Below are 19,897 nucleotides of genomic sequence, written 5' to 3' on the forward strand. Positions count from 1 at the left end.
CTGGACTCTGGGCTTGCTTTCCCTTCTTGCTGCTCCCCTGGGTACAGCTGCAGGTCCCCCCCCTTCCCTTTTTATACTGGAAATAAAATATCAACAAAGCCGGCCATTAGAAGAGGCCAGATGAAACATCTCCACTGGCGTGCTTTCTTGCGTTTTCGGCAAACTCTCCGCACGGTCCTTTGCACAAGTCACAACTGCCGGAGGGACAGATGTTGCCAATTTCAAAACGCACAAGAAGCAAAGGGGAAGACGCACAGCAGACATTGCTAAGCAACCATGCACTTGAGGGAGCGTTTTTTAGGAGCGCAGCCAAGGGAGTTCTGCCTGGGAGTGCTCGCTTGGCTTCTCATGGCTCAGTGCGAGGGAAGAGATTAAAAAGTTCTTTTCCTGTCGGGGCTCCCGCCGCCAGCGCAAAAGACGCTAACCTTGTTGACACTGATTGCAGCTGGCGAGGGAATGTATGAAAACAGGAAACCTCTTTTGCCATGTAGGGAGGCACTAAGACATGTTCACGGAGGTAAGTGGCGCGCTCCTCCTCCCCCACGTCTTCCATGCGCGCACGCACCATGCACGGCTTGGCCTTCGCAGCTCAGGGTATTTACTTGGGGAGGGGGGGACCCAGCCAGGAAAGCAAGACAGGTTGGCTGGGGGGGGGGGTGCTTTGAAAGGGAGTTGAGAGGCCAGATGTCTTCTTTTCCGTGCTGCCTATAAATAACCAATGGAAGGGCTGCTTGTTCAGAGGGCTGTCTCGCTAAAGCAAACAGGTACAAGCGAACTCCCTTGCATGTGTGACTCGTAAACAAGGATGGCTTCAGTGGCCCAGGCCCTACCTCCCCCCCCCCACCCCGTCAAAACAGCTTAATGGATAACTGACAAGCTGTGGCATATTCCTTTGGTGTCAGTCGACCTGGGTTTTATTAGCAGCGTTTCCTAAAAGCTCCAGAATTTATTTATTTTTGCAAGCTCATAACTCTTGTTGTGGCAAAAGGGAATGTTACCTGGTAAGGTGACTCCGAAGCTCTCCTTTCTGCAAGATAGCTGTGCATTTAAAAGGAAGGAAAAAAGAATTCTGTAGAACTCTGTGGAGAACTTTATTAAAAATTCTGCATGCTTCTTGTTTGCTGGATTGACATAAAAAGCTTAGAAAGAAAAGGACTGGCACAGTTTCTATTTTAAATTTTGCATCAGATTTTTTTTTGGCTAGGTAATTCAGAGTAAGTTAGTCAGAGAGTAAAGGCAACAGTGTTTTTCTGTTGGTCAGGCTCATAAACGTGATAAAAAGTATGCTAATTTCATGCAAAGTAGCTGTGATTCCTGAAATAGCCCTCGAGAATGTTAATTTCAAGTAATAGGGAATGCCTTTGCATTGTTTCGGGTTTGGCTTTTGGTTGGTAGAAAAGAAGTGACAACATCAGATGGGACAGAGATTGCATTGATGAGAAACCTAGAAAATGTTTTAAAAGCAGGTAGGCGATGCCCTAATATATATGTGGTTTTCTAGAGTCAAACACCAAAGTAGATTTCATTGCAAAATTGGATTGATTTTTTTTTTTAGGCAGTAAGGCCTGAACATAAGCTTTTCTGTGCATGCTGCTTACATCCTGTTCAGTTTTTACTTTCCTGGGAGACGTTTCAGTCTGTTAAGGGTCCTAAGTGTATGCCTGGCCCCCACCCAACCTTTAGTCACAAGAGGATACTGTCAGGGGGATCTTGCATGTTCAGTTCTTACAATCCAAGAATTGATTGAAGGAGAAGACTGCTTGCTTGGGCCTCCTGTCAAATTTCTCTCAAGAAATGACTACAGCCAAACAGGGGTTTATTGCTTCAAAATTGGGCCAGTGCACCCACCTCTGTCCCAACCGCACTCCAAAAGGGATTTATTTTTGTGCTAGACATGCCTCAAAAAAGCACCATCCATGGTACTGTAGTGTTCACACCAGGCCTCTTTACAGTGAGTAAGTTTGGCCCAGAGAGTCATTGTTGTGGGTAAATTTCAGAGTCTGAATCTTTATGCCTTTTTAATGCCCTTTTTATGCCTTTTATTTCACGTCATATTTATAGTCCTGCCCTTTCTTTATGATGTATAGAAAAGTTAAATTAGGATTACATTTTTTGGGGGGGGCTGGTTTAATTATCAACTAGAGAAACCCAGTGGTTCATGCTGGAGGTTCCTCAGAAGCTTATGAAACGTAGCTAAGTTAGAAGATTTGTAATGGTGGACAAACTTCCCCAGTTGATAGCTTTCCCTACTGATCTTGGCTTACCACATGCAGCAGCAGAGGGAAGATAAGGTGTGTTCCAGCATTCGTTTTCAGATTATACAGAATAATGGTGATGTCCAACAGGTCTGGCTGGTACCTGTAAATGTGAATTAAGTGTTTGCTCTGGGATATGCCCAGCATCCTTTGCAAAGCACAGTGATTCCATGGCATGTAGACCAGTTAGATGTGAAAAGGTTCCCTTCAAGGTAGAGAGCTTTGAAGAGAAGGTAGGACTCCTGGAACTGCTTGGCTAATGGACTAATTAGTTACAGTTAATTCTCTGTTTACTTAAACCTTAGTGCCCATTGTATTTTTGACCTTTGGGGGATAGCATTACAGGCAGAATATTCAGTCTTTGTATGGGAAATTTATTTGCACCCTGGGGGTTACTCAGCTCTGCTTAGTTTTTCATTTTCCCTTTTTTATATCTGTCATTTACCAGGCAAATAAAATGCTGCTTTATAAATTATTCACTTGTTTCCTATCTTTAAGTACTTGGTCTTCCACTAGCAGTTAAATATAATGCATGCAGGCTTTTCTCTTTCTGTTTTTTTTCCCCTTTTGTAAATGCATTCCCAGCTGCAGGAGGTATTTGTCTTATCCATTTGTTGTTAAAAACAAACAGACAAACGTGCAAAAATGTATTCAGGTCCATCTGGTGGAGTAAAGTAATGGTTTAAAAACCTGTATAGTGAACTAGGGGTGTGAAAGAGTTGGGTTTTAAAAAACACCTTGTTGATTGCATTTGTAAATGTTCTCATCAGAACTGAAAGAGTCCTCTTAGTAGGAGTTTAGCTCCTTCTCACTCTTTTCCTTTCACACAGATGTACCAAATGTTCTTATGTGTGGCGTCATGTGGATTTCATTTTATCATATTGTACACTGGGCTAATGCACCATTATGCAGTTTTAGAGGCGACTGTGAAATCCTGACTTCCTGTACACAAGTTACATGTGGAAGATGCAGGTGACTTACCATTATTTGGAAGGACCATGACTCAGTCTTAGTTCTCCTTCTCTGCATATAAAAGGTCCAGGGTGCAATCTCCAGCTTTTTGGAACTAGGTGATTTGAAAGACCTCTGTCTGAGACCCTGCAAGGGGCTGCAGAGTAGATAGTACTAACCTTGTTAGACCAATGGATTGACTCTGTTATATAGGAAGCTTCATGTGTTTTTATATTATAGTTATTGAATATTACGGTGCATTCATGTCTGATTTTTAACATAGTTTAGTGTTGAGATTGGAGTCTTTGTTTTTTGCTTCACGAGCTTTTACAGTGATTTCGTGCAAGCAGTGAAGTACGATCCTTTTTTAAAGGCAGGTAAAACATTAATGAGACCAGCCGTCAGTACTCGTAAGGTCAACTTATGTGGGCTTCTCTGCATTCAGTTGTCACATGGATTTCTTATCACTTGCCACAAGTATTTCTGTTCCACAAAATGCTTTCAAAATCACTTGACTCATCTGTGTCCACAGCATATCAACTGAAAGTGTGTAGTACTTTTTGGAGTTTTCTGAAAAAGAGACTTGCTTTCTCACTTATAATTGGCACGTTGCACCAACCCTTTTGTGGCCATGTGCTATCTTTCAGGCATTATGACATGGTATTGGTTTTGTTTTTCCTTATTACCCAAGAACATTTTTCTATACAGCCCAATTCCAAATTCATAACCAAATCTGAGTTTGTTCATGATGAGCATGAAATTGATTAATTGCCAGGCTCAAGGGTTCCCTTCTACTTCCCTCATATAGCATGTGGAGACTGAAAGCAGAAGCCTTCCACACTCTCAAGTTAGTTATGCTGCCCAAATTGGGTTTTACATCAACTGAAACTTGTTTCCTTCTCATTAACTGAGATTTTTAATCAGAACTTAACGTACTTAAGCATCCCAAGTCCTAGGAAAGAAAGAAACCTCAACTGGTGAAGATGCCTACATTTGGATGTCATGGTCAATTTGATTTAATACATTAAACTACCTTCTGAGTCAGACCATTGGTGTGTCAAGATTAGTATTGTGTACTCTGGGCAACCGCTCTCCAGGATCTCAGGTGGAGGTCTGTCACATCACCTACTGGTACTGGTTGATTCTTTTTAGCTGGAGGTGCTGGGGAACTGAACCTGGGACATTCTGCATGCAATACAGGAACTCTAACTCTGAATCATGGACCCACCCCATTTAGTTGAAGACTTGAGTTGAGTTGCCCCTCCCCTCAAATTTTGCTGCTGTTTGGAGGGTGAGCTGTATGGCATTATACCCTGATAAGGTCCCTCCCCAAACCCCGCCCTCTCGAGGCTCCACCCCCAGGTATTTCCCAACCCAGAGCTGGCAAGCCTGAGACACTAGCTGTTTCAGAGGGTGGACTCTACGGCACCCCATCCCCGCTAAGTGCCCTCCCCTCCCCAAACCTTGCCTTCCCCGGTTCCACCCCCAAAATCTCCAGTAATTTCCCAATCTGCGTGTGATGATCATTTAAGAAGTTTAACATATAGGAAAGCAAAATTGATCCAATCCTAAAACTCTTCTTCATCTCTTTCTAGGGTCCCCCCCTCCAAAAAACAACAACTACTCAATATGTAATCACCATTAGATTTTTTTAAGACAAGGAAACTCTTAGAGTTTATAGCTGCAGTGCGTAAACTGTAAATCCTGGCTTGCTTTGCCTTCTTCAGAACAGAAGGCAACACACCTTATGACTGCATGGAAAATGAGTCTTGGCTGGCTTGAGCTTTCATAACATCCCTAGCATATTCCACAGAGGCCTGATCCATGTCCCAGTGTGCTTACTTTCTGTCTGGAAGGCTTCTATGTGTGTGTCTGTTGCTCCACAAGAATACCAGTTCCTCTCCTAGACTTTCCTCCACTACAAAGCAGTATGTTTTAGTTGTCTGAAAGGGGAAGGAAGGACTACAGAAAACGAATGCAGCATCAATTTATTGCATAATCTGTTAGTTATAGTCCCTGAGATCTTTTACTGAGCCTATTTTGCTCAGATCGCTTCCTCTGAGTATATATACCTTTATATTCTCCCCCCCCACAAGCTGTCCTTGACTCTGCGTAGCAGCTAGTTGTCTGCTCTCAGATTACCTCTGAAATAGATCCTGTATGCCCATTTTCAGACGACAGCTGATTAATTCATCTGCTTACCTGTTCACTTAGCTTTTAACCGTTTCCTGTACTTCCATGAGTTTTCTCTCTACGATCCATATTGTTAAAAATTGGGGAGCGTCAGTTATTTCTGTGTATTCTTTTCAGTTGTTACGTAGCGGTGTATTTTGAATGCATGCAAATGATAGGCGCGAAGGCAAATTAAATGCAAACAAAAAGATGGGAAGGTATGCCTGCCTTTTGTTTCCAGCAGCGCCTTGCCAGCCATGTTGAGAAGATGAGTACTTTAACAAGACAACATTAACATTAATAATAACAAAAATAACAACAACTTTCTCTTCTTTTTTGCACTCAGTTAATTAGCTAATGACATATTTCTGCACAATGGAGTGTTGTGCAGAATAAGATGCTTACCTCTGCCCATCTTTTGAACCACCAATAGAGTAATTGATACTGGTGACCCCCCCACCTTTATTGGTTATGCTACTATAGAGATAGATCAGTTGTAGTGGTGGCAGTTGTAGCGTTAATTTAGAGCCACTAATGGTGGACAAACTCATAGACTCCGATGGCAAAACAGGCGAATGCCAGTTCTAGCAAGGCATGTGATATTCCCTTACCACTAATGGCATGGGACAAAAAATGATACCCAAAATGGCCCTACATATCAAAGGTACTGCTGATGTGGTTTTTGGTAGTGAGCTGCTCATACCTCCAGCAAGACTGGGTCTCTGAGATTCTATGATTGAAGTTCACTAGTATTGAATTTTGCTTTGGCTGCAAAATCTACCCTGAGAATCTCTCTGTTGAGGGGAGGGTAAGAACCCCTCCCACCCCAAGCAGACATTAAATTTTTCTCGCTCTTTAGGCTGCCTTTAAAGATGGGCTTGGTCACATGCATATATAATGTTGTCCCCCAACCCCAAAAGTTGCTTTCATTGGAACAAATGGCCATGGGTGAGTCACCCTAACGTGGGACAGCACAAACCTGCGTGGGCTGGAGGCAAACCCTCTGAGTTCCAGATGTGGCATGCAGGGCTTGTATTCTAACCTTAGTCTAATTATTCTTTTGATTTATAGATCTCCTCCATCTGTCGTTAATAAACAACTAGGGTGGTGGTGGTGGTTGGGGCCAATAATGTCAGAGCCTATCTCTCTTGGAAAGAAGACTACCAAGATGCAAATGTGTATCTTTTGTTATCTCTCTGAATTGCTCAGAAGGGTTTTTCATAGGTTTTTTAAATCCTTTCTTAGCTTTTTTCCAAGTGCCGCCACAAAGACGGAGCTGCTAAAATGAGCCCAAGGTCTTCAGTTAAAAGACAAAAAAACAAACTTTCAGCATGGTTAGGATTAGGTTTTTAATTTGTTTTTATGGAACAGGAAAGAATGTCGATCTCTTTAAGGGGTCTTTTTATTTTTTTAAAAAACGTGTTCTATAAACTACTAAGACTGGGATCCACAGAGCCCGTTTGCATGCCCCCGAACTTGTATGCAGTCAAGGAAGTGTTTGTGTTGGTCCTTTGGATAATCCTCTGTGCCATATCACAGCTTCCTTTTGTTGTCTGTGGACAAGTGTTGCTCAGGAAACACAAGTGTACAGATTTTGGTTCATAGTCCTTAAATCTTGGGCACTGAAAACACCAAGCTTGAAAAACAACAACATTTTTTAGCACGGGTTCAGTTTCTTCCAGGGGAAAGCTGCCCACCGCATTCTGGCTTGTGAAATGGGGCAGTGGAGCATGCTGTTTTGCATGTGGAAAGTGGCATCTGGAACAAGGTGAAAGTCTAGGATCATCTGTAGTTAAAGGCAATTATCTTCAGACGTTTAGGTGTACCACAAGAGACCGTGTTGGTGAAAACACGTACTTCACTATCATGAACATAGCGCCACTTTATTTGTGGGCTGGGTCGCAGCTTTGTACTTTCATTGTTCCCTTTTGCATGCGTGTTAACTGTGCTAACTGTGACATATTTTTAGTATATTTATTTAAGTATATGTTTATCCAGCTTTTGTTCCTACTTTCTCACCAAGGCAGGGTTTTTTTCAAAATGTTTTGCAGTGGGACCCTCTTCTAAATTTACTATACTTCTCAGGATCCACTAGCAAAGTAAGGCCACGCTACATTCCCCCTCCCTTACATAAAATGCTGGAATATCTCATCCTTTGATACTGAATAAGTTTATATTTTAATTTTCCTATTTACTAGTGATAAATATTTAGTATTGCTGATGCATTTCATGGCCATTTTTCACATTATACAGAAGGAAACCTGAATTTGCCTTCAAGCCTCCCAAAAGATCCTCCCCCAGCTCACCCTGTTTGTTCTCTTAGTCTTGCAGTCTACCTGCAAAAGTCCTGACCCGCTTCTGGATCTTGTCTTGGTTTCAGAACCACTGCATTATAGAAATTCTTTACTTCAGAATGAGATTATAAAACCACACAGTTCAATCACAGGTTTTCTCCTTTTTCAGCTTGACCTGAATCTCTGAGATCCACACTAGATGCCGAAGATCCATGATAGGTTGTCCTGTGTTTTATTATTTAAGAGTTAAAATCAACTGGGGAGGGGGAGAGTAGAAAGTGGGGCATAAACCCTTCCCCCCTGCTGTTTTCCCCCTGTCTATATGTTTTCTGCCCTGACCTGGATAGGCCAGGCTAGTCTGATCTCATCAGACCTCGGAAACGAAGCAGGGTCAGCTCTGGTTAGTACTTGGATGGGAGACCATCAAGGAGTTCCAGGGCTGCTATGCAGAGGCAGGCAATGGTAAACCAAATCTGCTCATCTCTTGCCTTGAAAACCCTACGGGGTCGTCATAAGTCGGCTGCGACTTGACAGCAACAACAAAAAGTGTTTTCACAGGGTATACAGCCAACCACTCAATACGATGAATCAAGAAAAGTAATATGGAAAACGATTAAATATGTCTTTCCCAGTACTGCTTCATCACCCCTGGCTGCTTTGAATAATAATTTTTAAAAAGCTTATGTGTTGGAGAGCCATGGGTCTCCCTATATCTTGCATAGTTAGTCCATAAGTGCTGCTAAAGAAGATCTTATGGCATTTTTGCAATTAAGCAAAACACTAGTGTTCTAATAAATATGAAAGTATACACATTCATTATCGCGTTCAATAATCACATGCTTCCTTTCTCCCCATAAGGAGAGAAGGCAGCTGTCAAGACACAAAATAGACAAATCAGGTCACAGCTCACCAATATAATTTTTAACCATTATAGGTATAGTCATCACAGTAGACTCAAGACTGAAAAACATTAAACACTCCTGCTACTGTTTTCTCTAAATTGCCCCCGGTACAGAGTTTCCTCAACACTGCTAGACCTGGAGTCCCTCCCCATTTCCTCAGAACAACTATTCTAGTGGAACAGGCTACTGCTTAAGATGGCCTCTACTCTAGAAGTGTTTGGAAAACTTGATAAAGGGGTTCCGGTAGAGTTGCCAACCTCCAGGTACCAGCTGGAGATGTTCTGCTATTACAACTGATCTCCAGCCGAGAGAGATCAATTCACCTGGAGAAAAATGGCCACTGGCAATTGGACTCTATGGCATCGAAGTCCCACCCCTCCCCAAACCCTGTCCCCCTCAGTCTCCACCCCAAAAACCTCCCACCGGTGGCAAAGAGGGACCTGGCAACCCTAGGTTCCAGGGCAATCTAGTAATCTTAGTTGAGGGCACAGAGAGAAGGAACCATTGGGAAGGCAGAAGCTGGAACACAGGTTCATATCAGGAGAAACAGTCCTTTAAAAATTAATGACAAGCTAGCATTAATATTATCATTATAGTAGGGTTGGCCAGGCAGCGATTACGGAAATATGTGTCCTGGTCTGGCAGAAGAAAACAGCATTCAGCAAATGTGGCCCGTTGCTTTTTTTGTTTTTGTTTGCTTATTTAAATCCTGGAAGCTTTCATGGAATGTTTCTTGTTGTAGCTAATTAACTGAATGAAAAAAAAGAAGAGAGGGCTATTTAATTCATTGTGAGTGTTAATTACCAGAGGGTAATATGTGAATGGTTATATACAAGGCAATAAAACTTTATTCAAAGAGATGAGCAAGTAACATTGTTCACTGTTGGATAACACAGTTCCTCCCTCCAGCCCTTATACTGTCGAGCACAAATTCCCTTCACTTTCACTCAGTTAAGGCTTGCTGATCATGGTTAACTCTAACTAGGATTCCATTTTGACCGTCTCAGACTCTTGTTTCAAATCTGAACTAGGATGGAAAGTTGGCCAGCGTTTACCCATAATTGGCAGTAACGTGGACCCTTACCTGCGCCTAAGGGTGTGGCAGTTTGTGCTTGAGAGGCCAAGAATTGGAGGAACAGTATGCCCTTCCAACACCGTCCCTTGGCTTTCTGTCAACACTCTAATCTAGAGCTCTTTGGGCTGGATCCACAGAACTACCAGCAGAACTCTGCTGGTGGAACAGACCCTTCCTGTCTTTTCCAGTTTTCTCCAGCCCCCAGTGTAAGGGATGGGGGGAACCAGGGGACTGTCTGGAATAGTATGGCCTGCACCATGGGAGACTGCAGCTGTAGTAGAAAATCTGCAGAAATTGGTGATTGTGCTAGCAAAAGTTCCTCCTCGGAAGGAAATCGTTGGATGTCCTTTTGATGACTTCTTTCACTTTGTTGGAAGTGTAGTTCTGTAGTTGTGTTCATGGGGTGTTCCCCTATTTTGAAGTGACCTGGGAAATCTTGACAAGCACTACAGTTTCTCCCTTCCTCTGTCAGACTTAACTATCCTTTAGTGGTCCATTTGTTCTAATTGCTGACCAAGTATGACCTTGCCCTGACCTGGCTAGCCCAGACTTGTAAGATCTCAGAAGCTAAGCAGGGTTGACTCTGGGTAGTACTTGGATGGGAGACCACCAAGGAAGTCCAGGGTTTCTATGCAGAAGCAGACAATGGTAAACCAAATCTGTTCATCTCTTGCTTTGAAAACCTTTTGAGGTCGCCATAAGTTGGCTGCAACTTGGCTGCACTTTCTACCACCACTCCACCAAGCATGACCTCTTAGAATCATAGAGTTGGAAGGGATCACCAGGGTCATCTAGTCCAACCCCCTGCACAATGCAGGAAATTCACAACTACCTCCCCCACACACACCCAGTGACTCCTACTCCATGCCCAGAAGATGGCCAAGATGCCCTCCCTCTCATGATCTGCCTAGGGACATAGAATCAGCATTGCTAATCAGGTTTGCTAAGTAGGTTTGGGGGTAGTCGTTCAGAGGAAACCCTGTTAGTGTACATGTTACTCTAGTTCAGTAAGGGACGAGAGGGTGGAATTTGCATTGAAGGAAAATTAACTCTGGCCATCAGTAGCAGAACTGGTATAGCAAGAATGCACCTGATTTTGATGGCTTAAATTATTTTGGTTTGAGCTTAAATATATTAAAAGGGAGGTGATTCATATTCAGATTTACATCCTATTAAGTTGCAGGACAAGTTGCAACACGGCAGACAGATAGTGTGTGTACTGCCCCACAAGGCTGAAAATGCCAACTAGCTTTGTCCCTGACTCTCTAATTTGATTAGCCGTTGCCAGCAAGGCAGATGGATGGACATTTTTAAGGGGCTTCTGGAAATTCACAGGCTTTGTATTTAGTGAGCTTGCAGAAAAATCTAATCACATAATTGTGGAGCAGTCGCTGAAAATACTGCTGAGAGTGTGCTGGTTAGCTATAGAGAAAAAAAGATTTATTTATTATGGAATTGCACCGTTTTCATTCTACCTGTAGAATGCGAGATTAGTTTTTTTTTTTTAACTTCTTTTCGGTTTAAAAACACTAGTTAACTGTAATGCTTTGGTACGATCATTGTTTGCATTATTTCACAATTACTGCTACTGTCTAAATCAGTGGTTGTACACTACCGTCTTGAATTGTACAGCTAGGCAAGCTGAAATTATGCAGTCCGGAGATCTGCAGACAGCCTAGTTTATAAACAGTATCCAAGCAGTACAATCACAAGGGTGTAAATGTTTTTAGGATTGTACTGTAAATTGTGTATCTGCTTTTGAAGAGGGAAGGAACAGGATTCCTTTCTAAAGGAAATTTTGCTTCCTTGTTTGGTCCCCGTCATGGTAGCTGGGGTGGTGGGTGGGAAATTTTATGTAACAGTAGGGACTAGCAGGCAGGCATTAAATGATTTCCCGTGGAAGGGCAAGTCGCAACCAACTTATGCTGACCCCCAACAAGTGGCTTCTAGGGCAAGTGAGAAGCTGAGGTGAAATCCTCACTTCAGTCTTCTCTTTTATCCAGGAAACTATGTCAGACATACAGTGCATGTCCGGGCTTTGAGAAACGTCTGAGTTATTAAGGCTTAGTAACTTGCTTGAAGCTAAAATGACTGAACTGAGGCTATCGTATTTTGGTCACATTATGAGAAGACAAGAGTCACTGGAAAAGACAGTCATGCTAGGAAATGTTGAGGGCAGCAAGAAAAGAGGAAGACCCAACAAGAGATAGATTGACTTAATAAAGGAAGCCACAGCCCTCAATTTGCAAGATCTGAGCAAGGCTGTCAAAGATAGGACATTTTGGAGGTCATTGATTCATAAGGTCGCCATGAATCGGGAATGACTTGATGGCGCTTAACATACGCGCACACAACTTGCTTAACTTAAAAGAGAGATTTTCTTTTTCAATATTCTGCTGAAGATGTTTCATCTTTCCAACCACACAGCTTTCAGTATCTATTCCTGCTTCCGAGGGTCCTTCACGTTTAAACCTTTCATCTAAATAAAGCAATCATTCTACAGTATCAGTGTGCTGAGTTCAGCATTATTCCCCCCCACCCACACACACACAGTTGTTCTGCAAGGAATGAAAGAGGAGGATGGGAGAATAGCGTGAATGTTCATTTTATATATATAAATGAGGGCTTGCACATAGGTTGAGCTAGATAATCTATCTCTGGCTCAGAAAAGCGTGTAAAACCTTGAAAGGAATGTTTGGTTTCCTCCAAGCACCCACACTTGAAGTGTACAATGCAGCCATTGTCGAGAAAGCATTCTCATGTAAAACGTTTGAATCCTTGCGGGGGTCATCCAGTGTTATTCAAAGAAAGGGAGGCTAAAAGTCCCTGGAATATTTTTTTCATTCCAGCCTGAATTCCCTTGCTGCATTGGCAGAAAAGGGGGGGGGGAATTACCTTCTCTTCTTTTTGGAATGGAGTGTGCTGAGTTTGCATTAATTCCCCCGCCAGGAAACTTAACAGGAGAGCTATGTATAATCATTAGCTTTGCTAATCCTCTCAGGAGCTTTGGGAGCCAGTCGGTCAGTATTTATTATGACTTTCTTGTATGGGTTTGGGAGACCTAGGTTTGGGAGTACCTTGGGTGGTCTTGGCCAGCATTTAACTTCTTAAAGGAGAGGGGCCGGGGTGCAAGTTTGCCTAGAGAAGAATTTCCCAATCTGTGGTTCCTGACCCAAAAGTGGGCCATGAGGCCTGTGAAAGTGTTCCCCAGGCTTTTGCAGTTTTATTGATGATATGCGCATGCTGTGTTTGGTTTTTTTAAGTGGGTCACCACACCAAGTGAATTTGCGCTTGTGAGGACTAAAAAGGCTGAGAACTACAGGGGTAGAGCTAAATCCTCGGACTTATTAAGCCTCTCCCTCTATCCGAATTGCCAACCTCCAGGTGGTGGCTGGAGATCTCCCACTATCACAACTGATCTCCAGGCGACAGAAGCCAGTTGCTGTCTGCCAACTTGGAAGGCTTTAAGAGGGGAGTGGACATGTTCATGGAGGAGAGGGGTATTCATGGCTACTAGTTTAAATGGATACTAGTCACGATGCATACCTATTATCTCCAGGATCAGAGGAACACGTCTATTATCTTAGGTGCTGTGGAACACAGGTAGGATGGTGCTGCTGCAGTTGTCTTGTTTGTGGGCTTCCTAGAGGCCCCTGGTTGGCCACTGTGTGAACAGACTGCTGGAGATGATGGACCTTGGTCTGATCCAGCATGGCCTTTCTTATGTACCCATCCATATGCCTCTCACTTGCCTGTGAGTCTTTCCCCTGTCTACTTCCCCTCCAACCACTGCCAATGCTCACAGCTGCCTGCAGTGCCTACAGCCCTTTCCCCAGTGGCTCTAGCAATGCAAGCATTTGGGAACAGAAGTGGTGGAGCGCTAGCAAGTGAGTAGGCATGGGGGTGACTGTAGTGGGCCCTGCCAGAAGCCCTGGGGCCTGGCAGCTGCTCCACCTCAGTGTATGTTGATGCCAGCCCTGCTTATGGGTTCCGAAGCTGAGTTTTTGGGAGCCCTGGCTTGAATTAAGTTGTGTCCCTAAGAAGAGTTGGTTTTATGTGCCGCCTTTCTCTACCCTTTAAGGAGAATCAAACTGGCTTAAAATCTCCTTCCCTTCCTCTCCCCACAGTAGATACCTTGTGAGGTAGGTGAGGCTGAAAGAGTTCGGAGAGAACTGTGACTAGCTGAAGGTCACCCAGCAGGCTTCATGTGGAGGAGTGGATAAACCAACCCGGTTCACCAGATTAGAGTCCACCGCTCATGTGAAGGAGTGGAGAATCAAAGCTGGTTCTCCAGAGTAGAGTCTGCGGCTCATGTGGAGGAGTGGAGAATCGACCCCAGATCACCAGATCAGAGTCCCCCACTCGTAATCACTACACCACACTGGCTCTCAAAAGAAGTGTCTGGTTCTGTGGAAGAGACAGAGGACATTTCCAAAGCACCTCCTCCCATATCCTATTATTTGGGCCACTCTGTTTAGCTGATCATCAGTATGCTCTTTGAGTTGTGTTTTGGGGGTTGAAGTGCGAGTGCAGAAAATCTCGCAATTGCAAATCTTGCAGAAAATGAAATTGCAATTGTATGTTTATCCTTATTTAAGCTTCTGTGCACAGACAGGCCCATTGCCTGTGCCTCACAAAGGTGCGGGACCTCTCGATAGAGAAATTGTGGTCTAAGCAGAATTGCTGGTTCCTGCACTGCCTGGGAGCATGCTGATAAATTCAGCCGCACAGCTTGCAATCTGCTTAATCTAAACTTCATAAGGAGATGCCTCGGGGGCTGTACTGTACCATTCGTTGCTCTGCAGGTCCCTGTAGCCCTATAGCTCTGTGAGTGGGAGCCAGCTGGCTCGGGATTCTGCCTCTCGCTGAAGGATTGTTTTCTCTTCTCCTGCTGAAGTCGAGAAGAATTCTTGGCAAGAGTTGGATGATGCCGACCTGTCCTTCAAAATAAGGTTATACATTTTCCCCTCCTCCAGCTTGTGGTTCTTGGATTGGGGAGAAGTGATCTGAAGGCGAAACATGCTGGTTGTGCCTGTGTGTGTTTCCTACAGTGTTAACTGTAAAGCAAATGTAACGTGTATTCTCTAAAGATAAAGTCTGTCATTGGCCATTTATGCTTGGTAATTAGCAGCGCGTTCCAGGCTGAAGTGCCTTGCATATTTGGTTGAGTTTTTCACGCTGAACCGTCATTCAGGAAGTGACTGCGAAGCCGGTGCATACCTGCTTTGCATTTCTTAAGAGCCCCTTTAACGTGACCTTTTGTGTTTGCTCTGCCACCGCCTCGAAGAATCCCCTCAAGGAAGCATGCAAAATCACAGCTGCGCGTTAGCTATGCAAACGGCGGTTGCTAATGGAAGGAACGAAGGAGCAGGCGAGGGGACCGTGAATAGGCATTTTAAAGATCACATTTTTAAAAAGAGCTTTGAGCGAGCATCAAAATTGACCCTGCATAAATGGCCATTGAGTTGCAACTGACTCGTGGTGACCCGATGGCGTTCCAACTCTTGGGGTTTTCAAGGAAAGAGATGAGCAGAGGTTTTTTTTTTTTGCCAATGCCTTCCTCTGCGTAGCAGCCCTGGTTTTCCTTGGTGGTCTCCCATCTAAGTAGTAACTATGGGCAACTTAGTTCTGAGCTCTGACAAGATCAAGCTAGGCTGGGCTGTTCGGGCCGCCTGCATTCTCTAAGCGCAAATGTATTCCCAGCCGCCACAGGAAATCTATCTCCAACTCAAGAGTTGAAATGAAGGGAGGCTGGAGCTTCACACCTCAACATACTTTTCCTTGTATGGCTGGGCTTGCTATGTGCCAGCTTCTAGGAATGGGGTAAACATCTGCCCCCACATTTTTTGACCCTAAAATGTAGCCGGACTTTTCTAATGAACAAGTTGTGTCGAGTTGCTTGTGTAGTCTGATTTTTTTGGTTTTGTAGGTGGGGTAGAAATGTCTCCAACCACATCTCTGGTATCCTTTTTTTTTTTGCTTTCAAGTCACTGACTTATGGTGACCCCTGGCGGGGGGTTTCAAGGCAAGAGATGTTCAGAGGTGGTTTGCCAATACCTCCCTCCACTCCATGACCCTGGTATTCCTTGGAGGTCTTCCATCCAAATACTAGCCAGGGCCGACCCTATGTAGCTTCAGAGATCTGACGAGATCAGGCTAGCCTGGGGCTATCCAGGTCAGGGCTGGTATACTTTAGGCCCCATATTTTAAAGGGAGAGATTTTGTCGATATCCTTTTGCAAATGTCCAGAGTAACTGGGGTGAGTTAACTCCAAGCATCTTATGCATGATAATATATGGAACCAACAGATTATATTCTGCTGAAGAGAGTGCTAGTGAAATATTGGCAGTGGAGGGAAATGCTGTTTAGTATTTGGAAGTGTTGTGCCCAGATAGGGTTGCCAACCTCCAGGTACTAGCTAGAGATCTCTTGCTATTACAACTGATCTCCAGCCGATAGAGATCAGTTCACCTGGAGAAAATGGCTGCTTTGGCCATTGGACTCTATGGCATTGAAGTCCCTCCCCAAACCCCGCCCTCCTCAGGCTCCACCCCAAATACCTCCTGCCGGTGGCAAAGAGGGACCTGGCAACTCTAGGTCCAGAACAGAAATTCATCCACATTTCCTGCCAAGGGCAGTTGACACTGTTTCCCACCTGAAGGCATGTCCACACTGGCTCATATTTAGGAGCTGGATCTGCAATGGATGAGATCTGATATACCTCAAAACCTGCAGACTTTGCAGGGCACTGCAGGAAAGATACAGTTGTGCTGACTCAGTGAGCAAGAAGCTGCATCTCTGCAAAGCAATGATGCTTCGGAAATTGCGTGTTTTGTTCTTTCCCTCCAAAGGGTGGTGGGGCAGAGAAGATTCTGCAATTTTCCCCAAAGAAGGATAGAAATAGTTTGTTTGTAAAGTGCCGTCAAATTGCAGCTGACTTACGGCCACTCTGTTGGATTTTCAAGGCAAGAGACATTCAGAGGTGGTTTGCCATTGCCTGCCTCTTTGTAGCAGCTCTGAAGTTCCTTGGTGGTCTCCCATCCAAATAGAAACCAGGACTAACCCTGCTTAGCGTCCAAGATCTGACAAGATCAGGCTAGCCTGGGCTATCCAGGTCAGGAGACATAGTTCAGCTGTTTCCAAATCCCAGTATCTCCTCGATTATTGGTTTAGATGTGATTCCCCTGGGATGCTCAAGGATGCAGCTGAAATTTGGTTTGATCCTTGATGTATTGGTATTGGTAACGAAGTGTGAACTTGGCAGGAGTAGAGTCTTTTTCCATCCCTAACTCAGTGATAAAAGAGCTGTTTCAAATTCTGCTTTTCTTCTGGAGGGATAGCTGTGCTAGTCAGTTGCAGCAAAAATAAACAGGGAGTCTAGTCACATTTTACAGACTACACAACATTTTATTCCGGCGTCTTCAGATGCGATCAGTGGCTCATTGCTAAGCAGACGTCTTATGTAGGAGGTACGGGGGGAAATAAAAAAAAAAGGTCCAAGGGCCATTCAGTGAAGAGAAAGGATGCTTCAATTTGGACATCATGCCAGACCCCATGGTTTGCACACACACACCCCATAATGTGGGAGCCAAGTGCCCACTTGTGCTTTTTGCATGCATGAGGAGGCATCTGCCAATTTCATGGAATTCCCCTTGAGCCACAGTCCCCCCCCCCCGGATCGCCCAACCTTTGGGGACAGATGGGGTGCAGCAAGAAGAGGTGACTTGAAGGGGTCTGTTCTGTGAATGGAAGTCCCCCAATTGGGGACATAGCTTGTTTGAACTTCCACACAATCAGTGTAATTATGGTTTGAAATCGTTTGTCTGCTTTCCTTTACTGCTCGGTACTCCTGATTGCAAACCCTCTTCGTTCTGGCTTGCGAAGTGGTTGCACACCAGGGTTTGTCGACTTGTAAAATCATGCCAAGCCATAGCTAAGCTGAATTGAGCCACAGTGACTTGTCCCAGGCTACTGCAGCATGTTTCATAGCTGAATGGAGATTTGAATTCTACACAAACATATGCAGAACTACTGCTGATCCACTTATGACACATAACTCCCCCCCTCCATATATGTTGCAGTATTTGCAAACCTGGTACCTTTTTTAAACCATGGACCAGAAATGGACGTACAAGCTTGCATCCCATGGAGGATGTCCACAGACAGAAAGGGGTGTGACTTCAATCAGCTCCTCCCCCCATGCTGTTCTTTGGAGGGGTCTCTTTTCCAGCCAGCGTGGTGTGGTGGTTAAAAGCAGTGGTTTGGAGCTGTGGACTCTTAATTTGGAGAACCGGGTTTGATTCCCCACTCCTCCACATGAGCGGCAGACACTAATCTGGTGAACTGGATTTGTTTCCCCACTCCTACACAGGAAGCCAGCTGGGTGACCTTGGGCAAGTTACAGCTCCATTAGAGCGCTCTCAGCCCCACCTACTTCACAGGGTGTCTGTTGTGGGGAGGAGAAGGGACGGTGATTGTAAGCCGATTTGAGCCTCCCTTAAGTGGTAGAGAAAGTTGGCATATAAAAACCAACTCTTCTTCTTCCCTCAGAAGCAGCATTTTAGAGAGTCTTTTGAGATTAAGGAGGAGGGGGAATAGGGTAAGTTCCACTCCTCAGATGCATGCAGAAGACTTGTGGATCCAAGCCAGAGGTAGACCAAAACTTGTTTTAGTTTATGCATCCTTCCAGGAGCTATTAGGGTGGTTCTTGCAGCACATTAGTATAGGTTGTCAAGGCCCACTTTAGTTCTGGATCCATGATACACTGAGCTTCTAGCAAAATACTAAGCTGTTTGTAATGCTGAGGTGAGTTGGTCACACCAAAATTAAAGGCCAATTCATTAGAATCGAGATTCACTAGATTATCGAACTCCCAGTGCATTCAAGGTGACATTCCCTATGAAAGTGTAAACACCGTGTGGGTGTGCACGCACACATGTGCTTGCTTATGGCTTAGTTTGTACTAATAGTATTTTGCCACAAGGCTCTTGGGTGCAATTTCTACTGTTCACAGCTTTATTTTCTAAGCAGTTCTAACAGCAAAATGTCACTCCACATGTTTTTGTTGTTGCTGTTTTTGTACTGGCAGCATTGCATTATGCGTGGCCCACATTTTTTAAAATTCCCAAACAAGCCTGGATTTTACTAGCTGTGTTGGACAAATATGTGTAGTCCCTGCAGTACTCTGTGGTTCTGTGAAATAATTTCTAGTTTTCTTTTAAGTTCCTAGCCCTCATCTCTGTTCAGTGCAGTCCAGGGAGGCTTAAAACCCATCTGGAACATGCAAAAAATATATATAAATCAACGGAAGCCAAATTCAGTAAGTCAGTCATATATCTTAAGCACCAGGTAACAACCACATGACCTAAAAAAACCACTAATATTAACATTATAGTAAGGCATATGAAAATTCATGGCTGGCCTCATGAGGAATGATAGCAGCCAACTTCTGTAAAGCTTCCCTGCTTTGATGCCTGGAGGCCAACTGATACTCGCCACAGAAAATCAGGAGGGTTTTATTTTGTTTTGTTCTTTACACAACCACGTTTAAAACAACCGTGTGCGCATGCCTGCATTGCCAACGTGGTGACCCATTTGGAAGGAAGTTTCCGGCTCCATCTGGTCATCTTTCTAAGGTATACGAGTTCACAAAATATTGGATAAAGGTGATTGTAGAGAGCCTGAACAGTTGTTACGGACCTTCAGGGTTGTAGCGCACTGCAGGTTGTGCATAGATCAGCAATAAGCACATCCGAAGAATTATGTACAAATGCACATGTGCAGCAACTCATGTTAAAATGTCCTCTGTTAGATACTCAGCAATGTATGTACCCTGAGGGAAGGGGAGGGCTGTTGGTGACGGTGTGAGGTCACTTTCAGGAAAACCCAGAAGTATTGTTCATCTTCCATCTTCAGTGCAGCCCCACAGTGCAGTCCCATGCACATGCAGGCCGGCTGCAGAATAGGAGATTTTTAAGCTTCTCTAGTACCGATGGGGTATCCCTCCCCTCCAGAGTGAGAGCAATGGTTTTTTCCTCCTAAACTGTCATGTGTTCTGGAGATGCGGCACCCCTTTCCCTCGGTTCCTTTTTTGCCACCACGGAGTTAGGAGCTTCTTCGATTACCTTAGCCATCTGAGTTGTTTCCTCTTCGACTTCGTCATCACTTCTTTTCCCTTTTTTTTCTGGTGAGGAAGGGAAGAAGAAGAAGAAGAGTTGGTTTTTATATGCTGACTTTCTCTACCACTTA

The 19,897-nt window shown here is 44.2% G+C and overlaps 1 protein-coding gene across 1 annotated transcript in view; it reads left to right on the forward strand.

Moving 5' to 3' along the window:
* The first annotated feature begins 452 nt into the window (after positions 1-452).
* Positions 453-19,897, forward strand: part of AFF1 (ALF transcription elongation factor 1) — a 79,224-nt gene continuing 59,779 nt past the window's right edge. The window contains exon 1 of the mRNA XM_056855734.1: positions 453-517. Coding sequence (XP_056711712.1) covers positions 506-517 — 12 coding nt within the window. The 5' untranslated portion in view covers positions 453-505. The remainder of the gene's footprint in view (positions 518-19,897) is intronic.

This window comes from Euleptes europaea, chromosome 9 (genome assembly GCF_029931775.1).
Source record: "Euleptes europaea isolate rEulEur1 chromosome 9, rEulEur1.hap1, whole genome shotgun sequence".
In the NCBI taxonomy this organism is placed as follows: domain Eukaryota; kingdom Metazoa; phylum Chordata; class Lepidosauria; order Squamata; family Sphaerodactylidae; genus Euleptes; species Euleptes europaea.